This window comes from Vulpes lagopus, chromosome 20 (assembly GCF_018345385.1).
Source record: "Vulpes lagopus strain Blue_001 chromosome 20, ASM1834538v1, whole genome shotgun sequence".
In the NCBI taxonomy this organism is placed as follows: domain Eukaryota; kingdom Metazoa; phylum Chordata; class Mammalia; order Carnivora; family Canidae; genus Vulpes; species Vulpes lagopus.
The window spans coordinates 17414450-17432197 of NC_054843.1; the positions used below are offsets into that span (position 1 = coordinate 17414450).

The following is a 17748-nucleotide window of genomic DNA, read 5'->3' on the forward strand; positions in this document are numbered from 1 at the left end:
ACACCATGTGTTGTAACTGTTTTCTGAATAATTTTTAAAAAATGTTTATTTTGCTTTTCTCTGTTTTGTTAAGAAAAAGAAATATGCCAGTTCTACTTTGTGAAGAGTTTTAATAAAAATAAATGTTAAATTTTATTTAATATTTTGGCATTTATCAAGTTGTTTTCAGTAAACGTGTACTCACAGACAATAGATAAATTCTTTGCTGTTTAAACAGCAGAATAGTTTTTTAATTATGATTTTAGAGAGCATATCTGAATAATTGTGTTTTGTATAAATACATGGATTTCTAAAGTCAGAATCTGAATGATAGGTTTATCGTACTGGAAGAGGATTCCCTGAAGGTTTATAACTTTTTCTTATCTATTGAAATACACAAGACTACTTACTTGACTGATTCAGGGAATTATCTTTTTTTTTAAACATTATCCTTAAGAAGATTTGCAAAAGAGCATTTGTCATATAGTCATGGAGTTGTATTTGAAAGGTTTATAAGCCTTTTTCAATAAATGTACTTTTGTTTTTCTTTTTTAGAGGCACAGCAATTGCTGGCATAGTGTTTGGAATTGTCTTCATCATGGGAGTCATTGCTGGAATTGCCATATGTATCTGCATGTGTATGAAAAACAACCGTGGGACCCGGGTGGGTGTCATAAGGACCACCCACATCAATGCCATCTCTTCCTATCCTGGTAAGTAAGCACAATTGCTCACTCCTTCTGAAGAAAGAGATTCCTTAGTTATGCTTTACTTCTTGGAGAGAGGAAACATTAAAGACTTTCACTGCAATCATCTCCAAGAATCTAGGGCATTTCTGAATTAACGTAGATCGAAGCTCTACATTAGAGCTTTTGATGGAGATTACTTAAATCTAAGTAATAAAATCTACTCACATTTGAAAGTATTCATATTTTTAATGCTTGTCTTACTGACTACAATTCCCAGTCAGCCAAAGAGAAATAAATAGATAGTTCATACCCACTGTGTCTACCTGCCAGAGCTCTGAGAAATAATTATAGAGAAAGTGTAAGTGACATGTCTTAACAAACTGGCATCTGATTTAGTAGGCATGTACGTCTTAAGAAAAATGATTGAATAAGGTTTTTATGTGTCCTCTTTATGCAAAGAAAACAGTTTTAACATAATATGAAAATTCTCAACAAAAAGCAAATGTAATGCATTAATAATTTGACAGATAATTGTTGAGAATCTACTAGTTCTACATATAAATATATTGAATACATATGACTTTATAAACAAAATACTGCATTTTGTATTATGTAATTACTCAGTAGTGCTTTCTAAGTCAGTACCATTTGACGTCTAAAAAGAGGTCAAGTTTTAAATCTAATGCATTCTTAGAAAGATAATTTCTTATCCACGGTCACGTCCTTTCTCAGCTCCTATTGTAAAGAGCATAACTTCCACATGCAATCTGCCCTGTGTATCAATTCCTTAATAACTTCCTTTCCCTCTTAACTTTTCCCCTATCATCTTCAACTTGAAGGAGCAAATTTCAGATGATTGTGAATATGGTCATTTCTCCTGTTCCTCTTTTGTCAGTTATTTTCTCCAATATCATCATGTTGGAGTGCCTCAAGGCTCAGTCTTCTGTCTTTTTCTAGCCTGTATCTACACTTATTCCTTTGGTTATATCATTTGGCCTCCTCGTAAAAAATAGTATTTGTATGCTATTACCTCCTAAAGTTATGAATCTCCATTCCAAACCTCCTTCCAGAATTTCGGATTCATTTGATCCCACCACCTACTGGACATTTTGGCTTGGATGTCTCATAGCCATCTCAAGTTGAACATGTTCAATGTTGTACTTCTGATCATCCCCCACAAACCTCCTCTGCTCACAGCCCACAACCTTTATCCTCTCAACTGATGGCATCTCTGGACTTGCAGAAGCTCAGGCCAAAAACCTTTGAGTCATCCTTGACTCCTTGCCTCTATCAAACCTACATGCAACCTACTAGGAAAACTTCCAGTTCCATCTTCAAAATATATGCAGTGTCTGACTGCTCACAGTCCCCACTGCTCCTTCCCTGGTAGGAGCCATCCTCAGCTCTCACCTGCATTGCTGTGATAACATCCTAGCTGCTCTTCCAGCATTCACTTTTGGCCCCCAGGGGTCTATTCTAAATCCAGTGGCCAACTTGAACCTTTTAAAGTAGATGTCAAATTATATCATTCTTCTGTTCAAAATCTCCCAGTGGTTTTCCATTTTCTCCAGAGTCAAAGCTAGTGGTTCCTCATTTAATCCAGAGTAAAAGGCAAATTCCTGACCAGGGCCTGCAAGGCAATGCATGATTGGCTCCTTTTTTTATTTCTCTGACCTTATTCCCTTGTCTACTCTCTCTTGCTGCTCTGGCTCCAGTCACACTCTTCCATGAACACAGAAATACTCCGTGTGCTGGTGAACACAACAGGGCACCCTCTTATCTTAGGGCTTTGCCTAGAACATGGACTCTCTCACTTAATTCAACTTTTTGATCAAAGATCACCTCCTGAATGAGGACTGCTCTGGTCTATTTAAGATTGCCTTATGTCCCTCCCCATTGTGGCCTCCTTATTCTGTTCTGTTTTTCTTTCCAGGGTGCTTTTAATCTTCTAAGATACCATATTGTTTATCTAATTGTGATATTTATTGTTTATTGCCCATCTTCTAGAATATTAGCTCCAGAAGGCAGGGATCATTGTCTATTCTGTTCATCACTCAATCCCAAGTGTAATACCAGGACTGGTACATATGGGCACTCAGCAGACATAGCTGAACAAGTGAAGAACACAACTCATGACAAGATCTCATTTAGTTATGTATCAAAACCTAGAGAATTTACCTTAAATTCCACCCGGAATATATAGCTTTTACTCACTACAAAAGCAATTTACAATTTTTAATCTTTCCAACTTACTAAAAATATTGTTGGGGTTAGTGTAATGATGTTAGAACTAGGGCATAAGGAAAAAATAGGGGGAATTATTTTTTATCCTTATTTTTTATCCTTTTTTTATCCTCCCCATTTTAACCTGGTCAACCCCTAACTCAAGAGAACAGAGAGTCAGATAGAGACATTAACTGGAGAGAAGGCAAGGAGAAGCCCTCTGTAGTTAATATTCCAGTTATACTTTTGCTTGATCAAACAAGTTTAGTTAAAATTAAACATTAAACATTTTAAAACATTAAAAAATATTTTTTCTAAAATTAGAATAGAAGATATAAAATATTTTAATGTGAGAGCTTGTGTTTTCCTGGGCTTGGAGTTTCTATTCCATGCATGGAAGCATGTTTTTAAAACTTTAACGTGGCATCATTTATACTGGCAGATCACAGCAGCATGTTGCATTTTCAGTAAATGCATTGTTCTGGGAACTGAATAATGTGAGAAACATAATAAACCTTATGGTGGAAGCATTTTTACTACAAAAAGGCTAGCTCTTCAAAGAGCACAATGTGCTTGATTACTTCCATTTCCTTCTCAAAGTTACTAATTAAGCTTTTACTTAAAAGATAGGAAAAAAACACAGAGTAGTATTGAATGCTTTACCAAAGTCTTTCATCTGTAGAAATATAAAATATTTTTACCTACGTTAATTAATTAACCTTGTGATAAATGAGATAGCAACCCAATTTATTGTATAGTCCTTCAGCCTTGGGGCCACATATGTGAGTAGAAAATAATTTAGCCAAGGTCATCTTTTTCCTTGGTGAAAGCCTTGGTGAAATTGCTCAGTGGGGATGCCTACAATGAATATTATTACTGTGCACTGGGGAGGAGATTACCGAGAAAAGGTGATTTGCTACACATGAACATTTGTTGGACAGTGACCTTCCAAAATAGTTTTTTTTCCCTGCCATGCTGGGTAGAATGAACAGTGTCTTGTTTAATTACAATTGTTTTAAAAACTGTTAGTGTGAAAATAAAAATTATTTGTCAAGTCTTATACTTCCACTACTTTCCAGAATTTCACTGTAAACAAAGGAAACTGAATATGTTAACCCTTTTTTTAAAAATAGGTTTGGATGATACACACTTGAAAGAAAAGCAATACAGAAAGAGTATAACAGAAGACTTGGCCAAAAAAAAAAAAAAATCAAATGACAACAAAAGGAAAACAAGAGATTTCAATGCTATCAGGACATTTGTAACCTAAAGTACATTATTGAGCCCCCTGGTGATTGATAGATAGATAGATAGATAGATAGATAGATAGATAGATAGATGATAGATAGATAGATAGATTTAGGTAAACCAAGGAGAAAGAGGGGAGGATCTTGGGAACAGAAAAATGAGAAAGGATGCATGTAGAAAGGAGTTGTGAAATTGGAAAAATTAGCATTTTAAAACATAAGAAAAGTTTGGGACAAGTGTCATTAATGGATGCTAAATCTGGGGGGAGAGGCTGTAGTGGGGCAAGACATTTGCATGGTCTTAAAGTGTCTACCCTCAGGCTTGTTGCTCGTTATAAGGGTAAAAATAGTAACTACACAGTGGAAAAACCAGACATCTTGACCAGGCAGTAAAGATTAATATCACCAAAAAAGGACAGGTAGACATTTTGCACCTTTGGGCATTAATTACTCTGAGGATGGCACAACTTCATGTGTGGAGGGCTCTGACTGAAAATTCACACCCTGAATCTAAACATGAGAAAGTCTGACATGGGATGCCTGGGTGGCTCAAGGTTGGGTGCCTGCCTTCAGCTCAGGTCATAATCCCAGGATCCAGGATCGAGTCCTGGATCAGGCTCCCTGTGGGGAGCTTGCTTTCCCCTCTGCCTGTGTCTCTCTGCCTCTCTCTCTCAGTCTGTGTCTCTCATGAATAAATAAATAAATCTTTAAAAAAGAAAGAAAGAAAGAAAGAAAAAGAAAGAAAGAAAGAAAGAAAGAAAGAAAGAAAGAAAGAAAGAAAGAAAGAAAGAAAGAAAGAAGAAAGAAAGAAAGAAAGAAAGAAAGAAAGAAAGAAAGAAAGAAAGAAAGAAAGAAAGGAAGAAAAAGAAAGAAAGAAAGAAAAGGTCTGACAAATCCAGGTTAAGGAACATTTTATAAAATAACTGACTTGTAGTCTTTAAAATCTCATGGAAATATTTCATCAAGAAATCAAAACTGTAGGGGCACCTGGGTGGCTCAGTCAGTTGAACATCCAACTCTTGATTTTTGGCTCTGGTCATGATCTCATGGATTGTGGGGCCTCAATGAGGAGTCTGCTCAAAGATTCTCTTTCTCCCTCCCCCCACCCACTCATGCACATATGTGCAATCTCTGTCATTATTTACTTTCTGAATAAGTAAATCTTTAAAAAAAAGAAATAAAGAAGAAATAACTCTGCATCATTGAATTCACCTTATTATTCACTGCCTTATTAGTATATGTACTGAACATGGAAAGCCTTTATGTACTCATCAAAGGATTTGATGATATGAGGACATGCTCTTCTGATTGTGCCTATATTCTTACTGAAATTAGAAGCAAGTCTTCTGCTGAAAGTGGGTTGAGGAGATTCTTGTAAGTAAGGAATCTCAGAGAAAGGAGGGGTGGTAGAATACCTAAAGGAATGCATAATTTCCAAGCAACGCCAGGACTCTCCACACTTAAGAATATAGTCATTCATTGAAAGTGAGATCAATCAATATGATTGTGCATTTTTCTCTAGCCACATGAAGCTCCTAGATACAAATCTGAGAGAGCCAAAATGTTGAATTTAATCAAGATTGGAGTTTTGTCAGGCAATGGAGGGAAAAGGAGATAAGAAAGTTGATGATAAATGCACAGAAATAATTTTAGTGATGGACCATAAATCTAAGCTGAATAAAGAAAGACATGAAGAGGTGACATCAGTTTAAATTAACTTTTTAAAATGTCATCAGTAAAACTGGAAATCTAGGTGAGATTCAAGATACGTTTGAATGTGTATTCTAGAGAGATAGAGTTGTAGTCAGATTTACATAGGTACAACAAGGGTAAGAAAAAAATTTTTGAAGGCAAAAAAAGTCCAGGTGTTCAAAAAATGATTAAAGAAAACAATTTAGGTGATACAGACAAACTGTTTAACGCTTCATAGAGCAGATGGTCTCTGTGCAGAGAACTGCAAAATAGGTGGAAGGCAAAGAGCTTTTATAGGATAAAGAATAAAAAAAAAAGGGAAAAATAGAAAGTACCTGATTTGCTGGGGCCACATAGATAACCTTGTTTGGGGGGAGAAGAAACAGGTAAGCATAGAGCTCAGAGTTGGCTTGACGTTTGGGGATTAGCTGACTGGATATTGTTTCCCATCAAGTGGAACTTCCCAGGAAAATGAAAGATTTGTTTTTTGAGGTTTTTTTTAAAGATTTATTTATTTATTAATGAGAGCACGGAGAGAGAGAGAGAGAGAGAGGTGGAGATATAGGCAGAAGGAGAAGTAGGCCTCCCACAGGGAGCCCGATGCAGGACTCGATTTCATATCCCAGGATCATGCCCTGAGCCAGAGGCAGATGCTTAACCACTGAGCCACCTAGGCATCCCGTGGGACATGAAAGTTATCTAAGTTTTGATTTGCTGCTGTGGCACCCTGGCTAGGAGCAAGCTCCATCTTGAGGCCAGACACTCCAACATATGAATGTTGAAATCATCAAGAATGCTAATAGAAATCATGTTGCAGAGAAAGATAATGGGCCTGATGCTAAATCGTCAATGAATGAGAGTCTAGGGCAGAGTGGACCACAGGTCTTAATAAGAAGTAGAAAGTAGGATAATCTCATGGTGTGTGCTACAGAACAGCTCAGGTATTTAAGGAGAGAACATGGACCATGGTTTAAAAAGTGAGAATCCCAGAGAATACCCAGTGAACCTTCTGGCCCTATAGGATGTAGAGTGTGGGAGAAAATGAATACCTGTGATTTAATACTGCTAGAGGGGAAGCTGCCCTCTCTGGGAAAGTCTGACTTTAATTAAAATAGAAAAGTGTGGTGAATGTCCACTTCTGTTCCCTGGCACAACTATCTCATGCGTTCTTCTCTCTTCTCAAAGCTCAAAAAACCCCTTATTTTTCTCACTTTCAGCAGATCTCATTTCTCTGGAAAACAGACACAATTAGAAGAGGATTTTCCCATATTCTGAGCTAGACTCACATGTAAAGGGATGGAAAGGTGAGATTACAAAGAGCTCTTCTAACAGTGGACTTTGTGGTCTCCTAAGCACAGTGAAAGGAGGTGGGGAAAGTTTAGATAATTAATTAGATTTGATGTGTAAAGCCCTCCAGAATTAGAGGTCATGATGAAAGATGTTCTAGGAGCTTGTCCTTCTCATGGTAACAGAGGAACGTAAAATATGACACTACTTCTCTTGAAGCTCTCTGAGAGGAAGGGGAATGATAGCTTCTAATAATATCATCGTTTTGAGAACACGTTAGGCCACTGTTGAGAAATGTGCAGGATTGGGTCTGTCTGGTGGGGATGGAGGCAGTGGAGGTCTGGCTAGGAGCTCTGTGGGCTTCTGCTCTGAGTAAGGTTCAGGCAAATTGTTAGTGGGGTTTGTGAGAGGGTGGAGAAGTTTGCTCATAGCGATAACATTAGGAGTTGTCTTTAAAAATGTCATAAACTATATTTGCCTGGATGGCTTAGAAAGTTGAGCATGTGACTCTTGGATTCAGCTCAAGGTACAATCTCATGGGTCATGGGATCAAGCCCTATGTGGGCCTCTACCTTTATCATGGAGTCGGCTTGAAGATTCTCTCCCTCTGCCCCTTCTCCCACTTGTTCTCTCTCTCTCTCTCTCTAAAATAAATAAATAAATCTTTTAAAATGTCATAAGTTAATGCTAAGATGTATTAAAAGATAAATTGAGGTATACTAGAAATTTTAAGTGTTTATTTGAGCAAAAATTGATTTGAATCAGACAGCACCAAACTGGAAGTGGTTAGGAGTACCCCTCCTTATACAGCGAAAATGTGGAAGCAAAGAAAGGAAATTATTTCACTGGCTATAGCTTAAAGCCTAGTTGGCTGTTTTGATTGATTCTCCTTAGTGTTTTGATTTCATGTTTGAAGCATTTACAGACTTACATTTTAGTTTGCTTACCATGACAACATGTTGTACACTTTGAACTTACACTATGTTATAGGTCAATTATTTCTCAGTTAAAAAATATTTTTAAAGCATGTTTTTAAAAATGTCATGAGATTCACGTGTCCTAGTATATATTAAAACCATTTAAAATCAAAAATAATTAAAATGAGGTGTTAATGGTACAGAAAGATGTAGCTTGGTCATTGGAACAGAACAAGTTCTAAAATTTTACAACCTTAAGGAGAGATAACAAAACAATGTGAAAAATGAGGATTAAGAAGCCATATGGATAATTTGGCTTGACCAAAATTTGAAACTCAGGAAAAATAAACTTTGACACAAAAATATATCAAGTAAAATAATATACATAAGGAAGCTATAAATATATAATTTAAATGGAAAAACTCAGAAATAGTTTGGTTAGATATCAGATATCCAAAAGAGAAGGCAAATTTTTAAGTTTAACAACACAGAAGAGATCAAAAAGATGAAGAAGCATATATTTTGTTATATACAAGTTTTAAGTTTTGGTATGTCAATAAGGTAAAAATAATATAATTAACCATTTTGACATTTATTTTTAGAAAGATACCTAGAAAAGATACATAGCTTTGTATACTTGTTTATATCTTATCTTAATTATATCTTGATTCTAATTAAGATTTCAGTTTTTAGATTACCAGTCCAAAACAAGCAACAATCACCCAGTATAAACTACAAACAGTAGGGGCGCCTGGTGGTTCAGCCAGTTAAGCATCTGACTCTTGGTGGTTTTGGCTCAGATCATGATCCCAGGGTTGTGAGATTAAGCCCTGAGTCAGTTCCATGCTCAGTGCAATCTGCTTGACCCTCCCCCTATTCAACTCTCTCTTTCAAATAAATAAAATAAATCTTTAAAAGAAATATAAACTACAGACAGTAAACAAGTTGTAGATCAATGTCAAATCTAGCTACTACCAAAGAAATGTAAAATAAAGAGCTATTTTTTTCTATTAAATTGCCAAAATGTTAAATGATGATAACCACTTAGTTGATTCCTGGAATTTTAATCAAAAGGAATAATTCAAAATAATTTTTAAAAGTCTATGTGTAGAAGGATATCCATCTCTCCCTTATTTATGATAAAAAAATTGTTAATCTCAAAATAAGTGAACAATCAGTAGAATAATATGCAGCCATTAACAATAAAGTTTATGAAGAATATGTAGCAGAATAAGAAAAACTATAATACAAAGTATAAAAACATGTAGTCATTTTACATGACTACAAGATATAAAAATCACAAATGATTAGAAGAGACTATATATATTATTTATTAAAGTATAATGACAGAATTATGGATGATTTTCTTGTTTCCAAATTTTTAAAAATAATGTGGTAGGGGGATCCCTGGGTCTCTCAGCGGTTTGGCGCCTACCTTTGGCCCAGGGTGGGATCCTGGAGTCCCAGGATCGAGTCCCAGTCGGGCTCCCGGCATGGAGACTGCTTCTCTCTCCTCCTGTGTCTCTGCCTCTCTGTGTGTGTGTGTCTATCATAAATAAATCTTAAAAAAATAAAAATAAAAATAAAATAAATAAGTGTTAAAAAAAATAATGTGGTAGGTTTTGGTAATGCTGTGCATCTCCGAGCCCTTTGATTCAGAGATGTTGACCTGAGTGAGTGAAAAACATTAAATTTCTTCTATGGAATTTCATACCATCCATAAATTCTGAAATATTGTGGAAAACTATGACATTGAAGATGAATGGCATATTTGCCGTACTTAAATCAGAGAGTTGGAATATTGATGATGAAAGATTTCAAAGGCACCATATCTCCAGCTGCATCCATACATCTTTGAAAGATGATTTGACCTTTAAGAAAGAACAAAACCTCTTCGAGTTAATCAGGAATTTTCTAAAATTGATACCTTGAAAAGTTTACTTCCTAGTGAAACCTTATTATCTGCAGGAAAGAAGGACAGCACAGTCCACAGCTACACAAGGCTTATTTCAAAATGTCTTCCAGCAGCTGCTATGATAAAGGGTGTGCTATGTTTATTTCATGATGGATAGTCCTCAAAATATTGTTCTTCTGCATATTATCACTTTATCAGACTTCAAAGGCTATATAAGAAGGCTATATGAATGTAATCATATCTTAAATTTGCATGTTCACCATGCAGCTGTATAAACCATAGGGAATCTCACTGAAGTGTCCTCTAGCAGTTTTAATGCAGAAAGCAAAATATAAACGCTTTGTTACCGAAGCATAAAGAGACTCCACGGCTTCATGACAGAGAATGGTGCAGAGTCAATCTGATTCTACAGAATTCTACAGAATCATTCAGTGTATGCTCCACAAGTAGGAGGTAGGGAAAACCTTCAACACAAAAACAGCTTAGAACCACACGATTACAAGAAACAGTTCAATGGGTATCCAGCTGTAACTTTCTATTTTACATGGAGCCTGTATTTGTTGGCTTGGATGAAGTATATTATAAATCTTAGTTCTCCTGGATATAATGAAGCAGAGGAGTGGGTGTAATGCAGAGGGAATGTGTGTTTAGACTCCACAGGAGTTGTTCCATTTTGTTACAGAAAACAAAGCTTTTGATAGTCCAGCCTCCAAGTGTAGAAAGCAGCCTTAGAGAAGCTGTATACAGCTGTGTCCTGTGCCATGAGCCCTTGGCCTGTAGAGCCCACTGGAGACTTGTGAAACCTTGGCTCAGTAAAGCAGTCCTCAGAGGACATCCTACTTGGTTCTCTGTCTACATTTTCCTTTATCTTAGGTGACCCACTTCTGTGTCCTCACATCCCTGAGTACAGGCAGAGAGATCAGTAAGTGATTTAAATCATCAAGCTCCTGATAAAGCAAGCCAAGTTAAAGGGATCCAGAAGAAACATTGTTAGTGTTTGCATATAGGGTGAAGCCCTATGTTTGTACCTGTATATTGATCAGAACACTACCATAATCTTATGGGTAAGAGCACAATTTAGAAGATATTTTATTTTTTATTTTTTTAGAACTTTATTTTGAAATGATCTCTGCACCCAATGTGGGGCTCAAATCCACAACCCTGAGATCAGGAGTTGCATGCCCCACCAACTGAGCCAGCCAGGCGTCCCTAGAAGACATTTTAGAAATATGTTTATTGAAATGTTGCTTGTTCTTTTCTGCCATTCTAATGTTAAAAAAGCTTGCCCATTTATTTGCATTATTATGACACTAGTCTTGTGATTTAGACTACATTCATAGCAAGCAATTACAGGATGTCAATTTCCAACTAGAATCATGATGATGATAATTCAACTATTGGAAAATCATCAGAGGGGTTGCTCAGATGTTGCAGAATGATTGGTTCTTGAAGACATGGAATACTCAAGGGGTACCTCTCTCCAATCCTTGACATGGGATTGAGATCACTACAGAATCCATAAAAAGTCACAATAAAGTGTATTAAATGTGATTTAAAACACGCTAATATATATTACAGTAAAATAATTTTTAAAAATTTATCAAATAATATTTAGAAAACTAAGTTCTTCATTCCCATTCACAAACATGCTTACCAACATTTTTTTTTCTTATTCCTATAATGGCTCCATGGCCTTCTGGGTTACAGAAGCCCAATAAAGGGTGCCCAATACCTGGACACATTTTTTCACTCTCCACCTTTCTCTACCTACCTAGTCATCACCTAAGAACTCAGCTTCCCAAGGTGTCATGATTTTTCCCCTCAATGCCATATGTCCTGCATAATCCTTCACATATACTATTACATCATCTCTCCTTTTTTTCTACTTCAATCCATACTGCTGAGAAAATCACCTTCCCAAAGCATATTTGTTTGCATATTCAAAAAATCTCTAGTAACTGCACATCACACACTCTTTATGTGATATTCAAAGCCCACCAGGATGATGATACAATCAGATTCCTCAACACTTTTTCCCATTCCCCCCGCCATGTACTTTTTGCTTTCAACAAAAGTGCTCTCTTGCTTCTATGCTTTTGCTCAATCTGGAATCAGTCCCTAGTCTTTCCTTTATCTGCCCTTTTAGCATCATATTTCCAAGAAACTTTCCCTAAGCAACCAATTCTAAACATTTTGGCCAATGGCACCATGTTTTGTAGCACTTGCCCTTTCATATATATGTGCCTTCAACCTATAGGCAAAAATCATGACCCATCCTGAAGTACTCAGCCCAATGGTTTAAACATAGTAGACACTCAAATATTTGCTAAATGCCTGATGCCTTTTACCTTGTGTTTTTCAGTGGCACCACCCCCCTATGGTTATGACCATGAGATGGAATACTGTGCCGACTTGCCACCTCCCTACTCCCCGACCCCACAGGCTTCAGCACAGCGTTCTCCACCCCCTCCTTACCCTGGAAATTCGAGGAAACAGTCCTTCTCCCAGAACAGAATATGTGCCAATCAGAGATCTTGCATGGAATAAAAAGCCTCTACTCAGAAACAAGAGAGAATTGCTCTAGGGAATACTTTTTTGGGGTCAAACAATATGTCAAATGAAATATCCAGGCTGAGATACTGACACTTCTCTGACCTGACCCCATCTGGAGTATTGATCAATGCAAGAATATGCAGAAAAGAGTAACGAGATAGACAAAACATCTGAAACTCATATTGCTTAAGGAAATTGCAATTGCAATACTGATCCAGGAAAAGAGAAGAATGATGTAAGAGAAGAGAACAGCCTGGACTGCATAAGGAAACAACTATATTCTGTGTAGCTTTAAAAGTCAGAACTAGAATCATCCATTCTTTTGTTAATCAATAAATACTGTTCAAGTACATGAGAGCCTACTCTGTGCCTTTCACTGTTTGAAGCACTGGATGGAAGCTACAGGAACTTTGATTTCTGGTTAAGAACAAGGAACTTTGGTTTCAGGATAAGAAAGAGGAGTTGGAGCTTCCTTATTGCTAGATTGTTTTGTGAAGTTCCCTATTACTAAGACTTCAAACAGAATCTATCTGGTAGAGAAATGTTCTAGAAAAGACAGCTAAATCAAATGGTAGATGGGTCCCAAACATTCTACTCATGGTTTAGGTAAGTGTGAAGTAAATTTCTATGCCTCCAATAATGAAAACAACTGGAATAGTTGAATCTTTTCTATTTAATTTGACAGTTAAAACAGGACCAGAGGGATTCAACAGCTGCCTGAAGCCAAGAACTCTTTAGTGCTAGCTACTGCTACCTAAAAATCATCTGACTTTAATTAGTGTTTTATTATAACAAAGGTTATTCCAACTGTGGGAAAAAATTGTATTAAATTCCACAAGCAACAAATACTTCTTTTCAGATCAAAAGATTAGAAGCCAAATAGTTCGAAGGGATTTTACATCAGGGAGTAAAACTGTAGAACTTGTCCATGAAGATATATAATAGTTTATGCAAAGAAGAAGAAAAAATGAAATTTGGATTCTGGTCTGTGGAATTCCATTCATATATGGTCTAGATAAATTTGTTTCTCTTCTGTAATATTTTGGAAATCTATTCCCTTGTAAAAGTTATATAGTTAAGAGAAAGGTTAAGATATTGACATCAAACTGTTGCCTTTTGCCAAAACCCAAATGTTACCAAGTGCCTACCTTCAAGTATAAAACTTTTTACTAAATAATTCTAATGTGCCGTATTTTGCTGCAAGTGACCTTAACATTTATATTTTTATGTGGGTCCTTTTGTATATTTAAAATTTACATTGACAAAACATTGGGGGAAAGTGATGTTACTAAGATGGTGACATACATCATGCCCTAATTTGCTCCCCCTCACAAGAACAACCAACAATTATCCAAAAACAAGACACCACAGAGAGAATCCTAGAACACAGGAATGAGGCTAAAGCACCCCCTTCCCACACTTCAGAGACCAAGATAGACTGCATTAGAGGGGTAAAAGAAGTGGCTACATGTTGACTGTATTGCTCCTCTCCCCAGGACAGTATAGCACCATAGGGAGAGGTGTCTCCTAAGCTTCCACTTCTTCCAGTGGAAAAGAGAACCCAACAGGGAGCAATCAGGCACTGGCCCCCCAGCATTGTGGGTCACCCTGTGGGCATCCATACCCTCATCACATACCGCTGGAATTGTAGGGCTCAGCCAACAGAAATATAACTGTGACAGAGAATGAGGAAGGGGCTTGCAACAACTAGCACATGTTTGTTGGCAGATCAGGTTCATATTGGCAGTGTCTAAATAGTAATTAGACCTATTTACCCAGTGGCCTTACTCATCTGCTGAACCAAACTGGGAAGAGTGAACTTGGAATAGGTGCATATCTGCTTGATTCAGATCCTCAAACAAAAATTTTGCCAGCCCCACAGCCCAGCTTACTCGTACCCAGGCAGGGCACTGAGTAACAGCCCCATCTACCATGGAGAGTGCCTTCAGCCCCATCTGAGCAGAAGGGCTAGAGACAACTCCTGAAAGCTCCATGGCCTAGTGGCACTTGAGCTGAGAGAAGGGAGAGCCAGTAGTTTGCAAAGTCAGTGGCCTCATTTGGCCAGGGATCATAAAAGGCATGGGTCTGCTTGAGTTAAGACAACAAAGAGCTTTACCAGTTTTAGAGCTGCTTCTCCTGTTGCACACAGGCAGGGAAACTAATGTATGGCCTTGCTCATTCCTGAATATAGCAATCAGCTATCTGACCAGGGAACTTAACCAGAACACACAGGAACTGCATAGTCCCTCTAACAGCCCTACATACAGTGACACTTGAACAGAGAGCACAGCCCATGGCTTCCTCCATCTGTAGAGCATCACCTGACCAGGGAATTCATTGGACACTCAGGCCTGATTTGGAACCCCCAAATAATGATTTTTAATGGGCTCTGAACATTGGCTGCTGTCCTGCCAGAGCAGAGAAGCAGGAAACATAGCTCCATCTACTACTGAATATAGACTCAGTTCCAATCATCTAATAAGTCTTAGAAGAGAATAAGTCAACTGAAGACCCGATCCTACAGCCTCATTTGGATAGGGAACCAAGCCAGCAGTCATATCCAATTATTTTCAGCCAGTGGCACAATACTCCATCCTTGTCCTCAGGACTTGAATAGTTGCCTTGCCCAAAGCAGTCCATAATAGCAGGCCCAACCTGCCCAAAGACATTACCAACAGACACACCCAGGAAAACAAAATGATCCGACCAGTGAAGTTACCTCTGCCAAAGCAAAACTGTAAAGTCTGGAAGTGAAGATCAATTACTCAAGTGCTCAGATACCTATGCAAGAAATCAAGGATCATGGAAAATCAGGAAATATGAATGAACCACCAAAATAAACCTAAAAGGCTCCAACAACTGACCTTAAAGAAATGGAAATTTATAAACTATCAGACAAAGAATTCAGAATAATTCCCTTAAAGAGGTTTAGTGAACTTTGAGAGAACAGAGACAAACAACGAAACAAAATTAGGAAAACAATGCATGAACAGAAAGAGACGTCTGACTAAGAAATAGCAACCATCAAAAAACAAAAACAAAAACAAAAACAAATCCCAGAGTTGAAAAATACAATAAATGAACTGAAAAATTCAGTAGAGAGTTTCAAAAGTAGATTCAAACATGCAGAAAAAAAATCAGCAGCCTAAAGGGTAGGACATTGGAAATTATCCAGTCAAAAAAGAAAAAAATTAAAAACAGCAAAAAGAGCCTATGGAAATTATATGACAATGAAAAGAAATAACATTTGCATCATAGGAATTCCAGAAGGAGAAAAAGGACAGAAAATCTATTTAAAACAATAATGGCTGAAAACTTCTTGAACCTGGGGAGAGAGATGGATATCTAGATCCATGAGGCCCAAAGGATCCCAAACAGGCTGAACTTTAGAGGGCTACACTGAAACACATTATAATTATATTGTCAAGACTTAAAGACAAAATATTTTTAATAGCACCAAGAGAAAAGAGAGAACTTACATACAAGGAACCCCTTATAAGACTATTGGATTTCTCAACAGAAACTCTTCAGGCCAGGAGAAAATGGGATGACATAGTCAAAATATTGAAAGAAAACTGTCAACCAAAATTCTATAGCTGGCAAAGCTGTCCGTCAGAAATGAAGGAAGGCTAAAGACTGTCCTGAACAAACAAAAGCTAAGGGGGTTAATTACAACCAGACCTGCCTTACAAGACATTCCAAAGGGAGTTCTTTAACTACCTTTATAACTAATATTACAAAAACATAGAAAGGTAACACGAATCTCACTGGCAATAGCATAAATGTAGTCATAATGGGATTCTGCAATATGGTAATAGTGATACATCACTCACTTACAACTCTAGTTTTAAATTCTCTTAAGAGGAATGTAGCAAGAAGAACCATAAATACAATAATCTGTTATTAGTTACACCATATAAAAAATATAAGTTGTAACAGCAATAATCTAAAATGTGAGGGGCAGAAGTAAAAGTGTAAAGTATAAAAATTCTATTTAAGTTATTAATATGTTTAAAATAGAGTGTTATAAGTTTAAGATATGTTGTGCACATCTCATGGTAACCACAAGGGAAGATCTAGTAATCACACAAAAGAATAAATAAATCCAAGTATACTGACACCAAAAAGATCAAAACAATAAAGGACAGCAGGATATGATCAAGGAATGATGGCTCTACAAAAGAATGAGGAAAAAAAATTAACAAAATGGCAATAGTAAGCCCTTACCTACAGACAATTATGTTAAATGTAAATGCACTAAATTCTTCAATCAAAAGACATAGAATGGCTGAGTGGATTTAAAAAAACAGGATCCAACAATATCAGCCTAAAAGAGGTTCACTTTAGCCCTAAAGACACTGAGAGACTGAGAGTGAACATGGACAGGAAAAAGTCATTTCAAGCAAATGGTGACCAGGAAAAAAAAAAAAAACAAAACAAGGATAGCTATACTTAGACAAAATAGAATTTAAACTAAAAATAGTAAAAAAGAGTCAAAGGTCATTATGTGATGATAAAAGTGTGAATACATCAATAAGATATAACAATTATAAATATTTAAGTGCCCAAGAGAGGACTTAAATATATAAAGCAAAAACTAACAGAGTTAAAAGAAAAATAAACAGTATTTTTTTTTTAATTTTTATTTATTTACGATAGTCACAGAGAGAGAGGCAGAGACACAGGCAGAGGGAGAAGCAGGCTCCATGCACCGGGAGCCCGACGTGGGATTCGATCCCGGGTCTTTAGGATCGCGCCCTGAGCCAAAGGCAGGCGCCAAACCGCTGCGCCACCCAGGGACCCCAATAAACAGTATTATAATAATAGTTGAGGACTTTAACACTCCACTCTCAAAAATAGATCATCAAGACAGAGAATCAATAAGGAAACGGTGAATTTGAACAACACTATAGACCAAATGGACCTAACAGTTGTATACAGAACATTCAACTCAACAACAGCAGAATACATATTTTTCCCAAGGGTACATGAAACATTTTCCAGGATAGACCAACGTTAAGACACAAAATTAGTCTTAGCAAATTTAGGAAGCCTGAACTCCTACCAAGTATCTTTCTCTTTCTGATCACAATAGTGTGACACTAGAAATCAGTAATGAGGAAAACTGGAAAATTCACAAATATATAACAATTAACACTGCCCTCAACAACCAGTGGATCAAATAAGAAATTAAAGTTTAAAAAGTTTATTGAGACAAATTAAAAATGGAAATACAACACATCAGA

General features: G+C 36.8%; 1 protein-coding gene across 1 annotated transcript in view; it reads left to right on the top strand.

Annotated features, from left to right (window-relative positions):
• CYYR1 (cysteine and tyrosine rich 1) overlaps positions 1-16975 on the top strand; it is a 103330-nt gene extending 86355 nt beyond the window's left edge. The window contains exons 3-4 of the mRNA XM_041734785.1: positions 535-692; positions 12312-16975. Of these exons, the coding sequence (XP_041590719.1) occupies positions 535-692; positions 12312-12496 (343 nt within the window). The 3' untranslated portion in view covers positions 12497-16975. The remainder of the gene's footprint in view (positions 1-534; positions 693-12311) is intronic.
• The last annotated feature ends 773 nt before the right edge of the window (positions 16976-17748 follow it).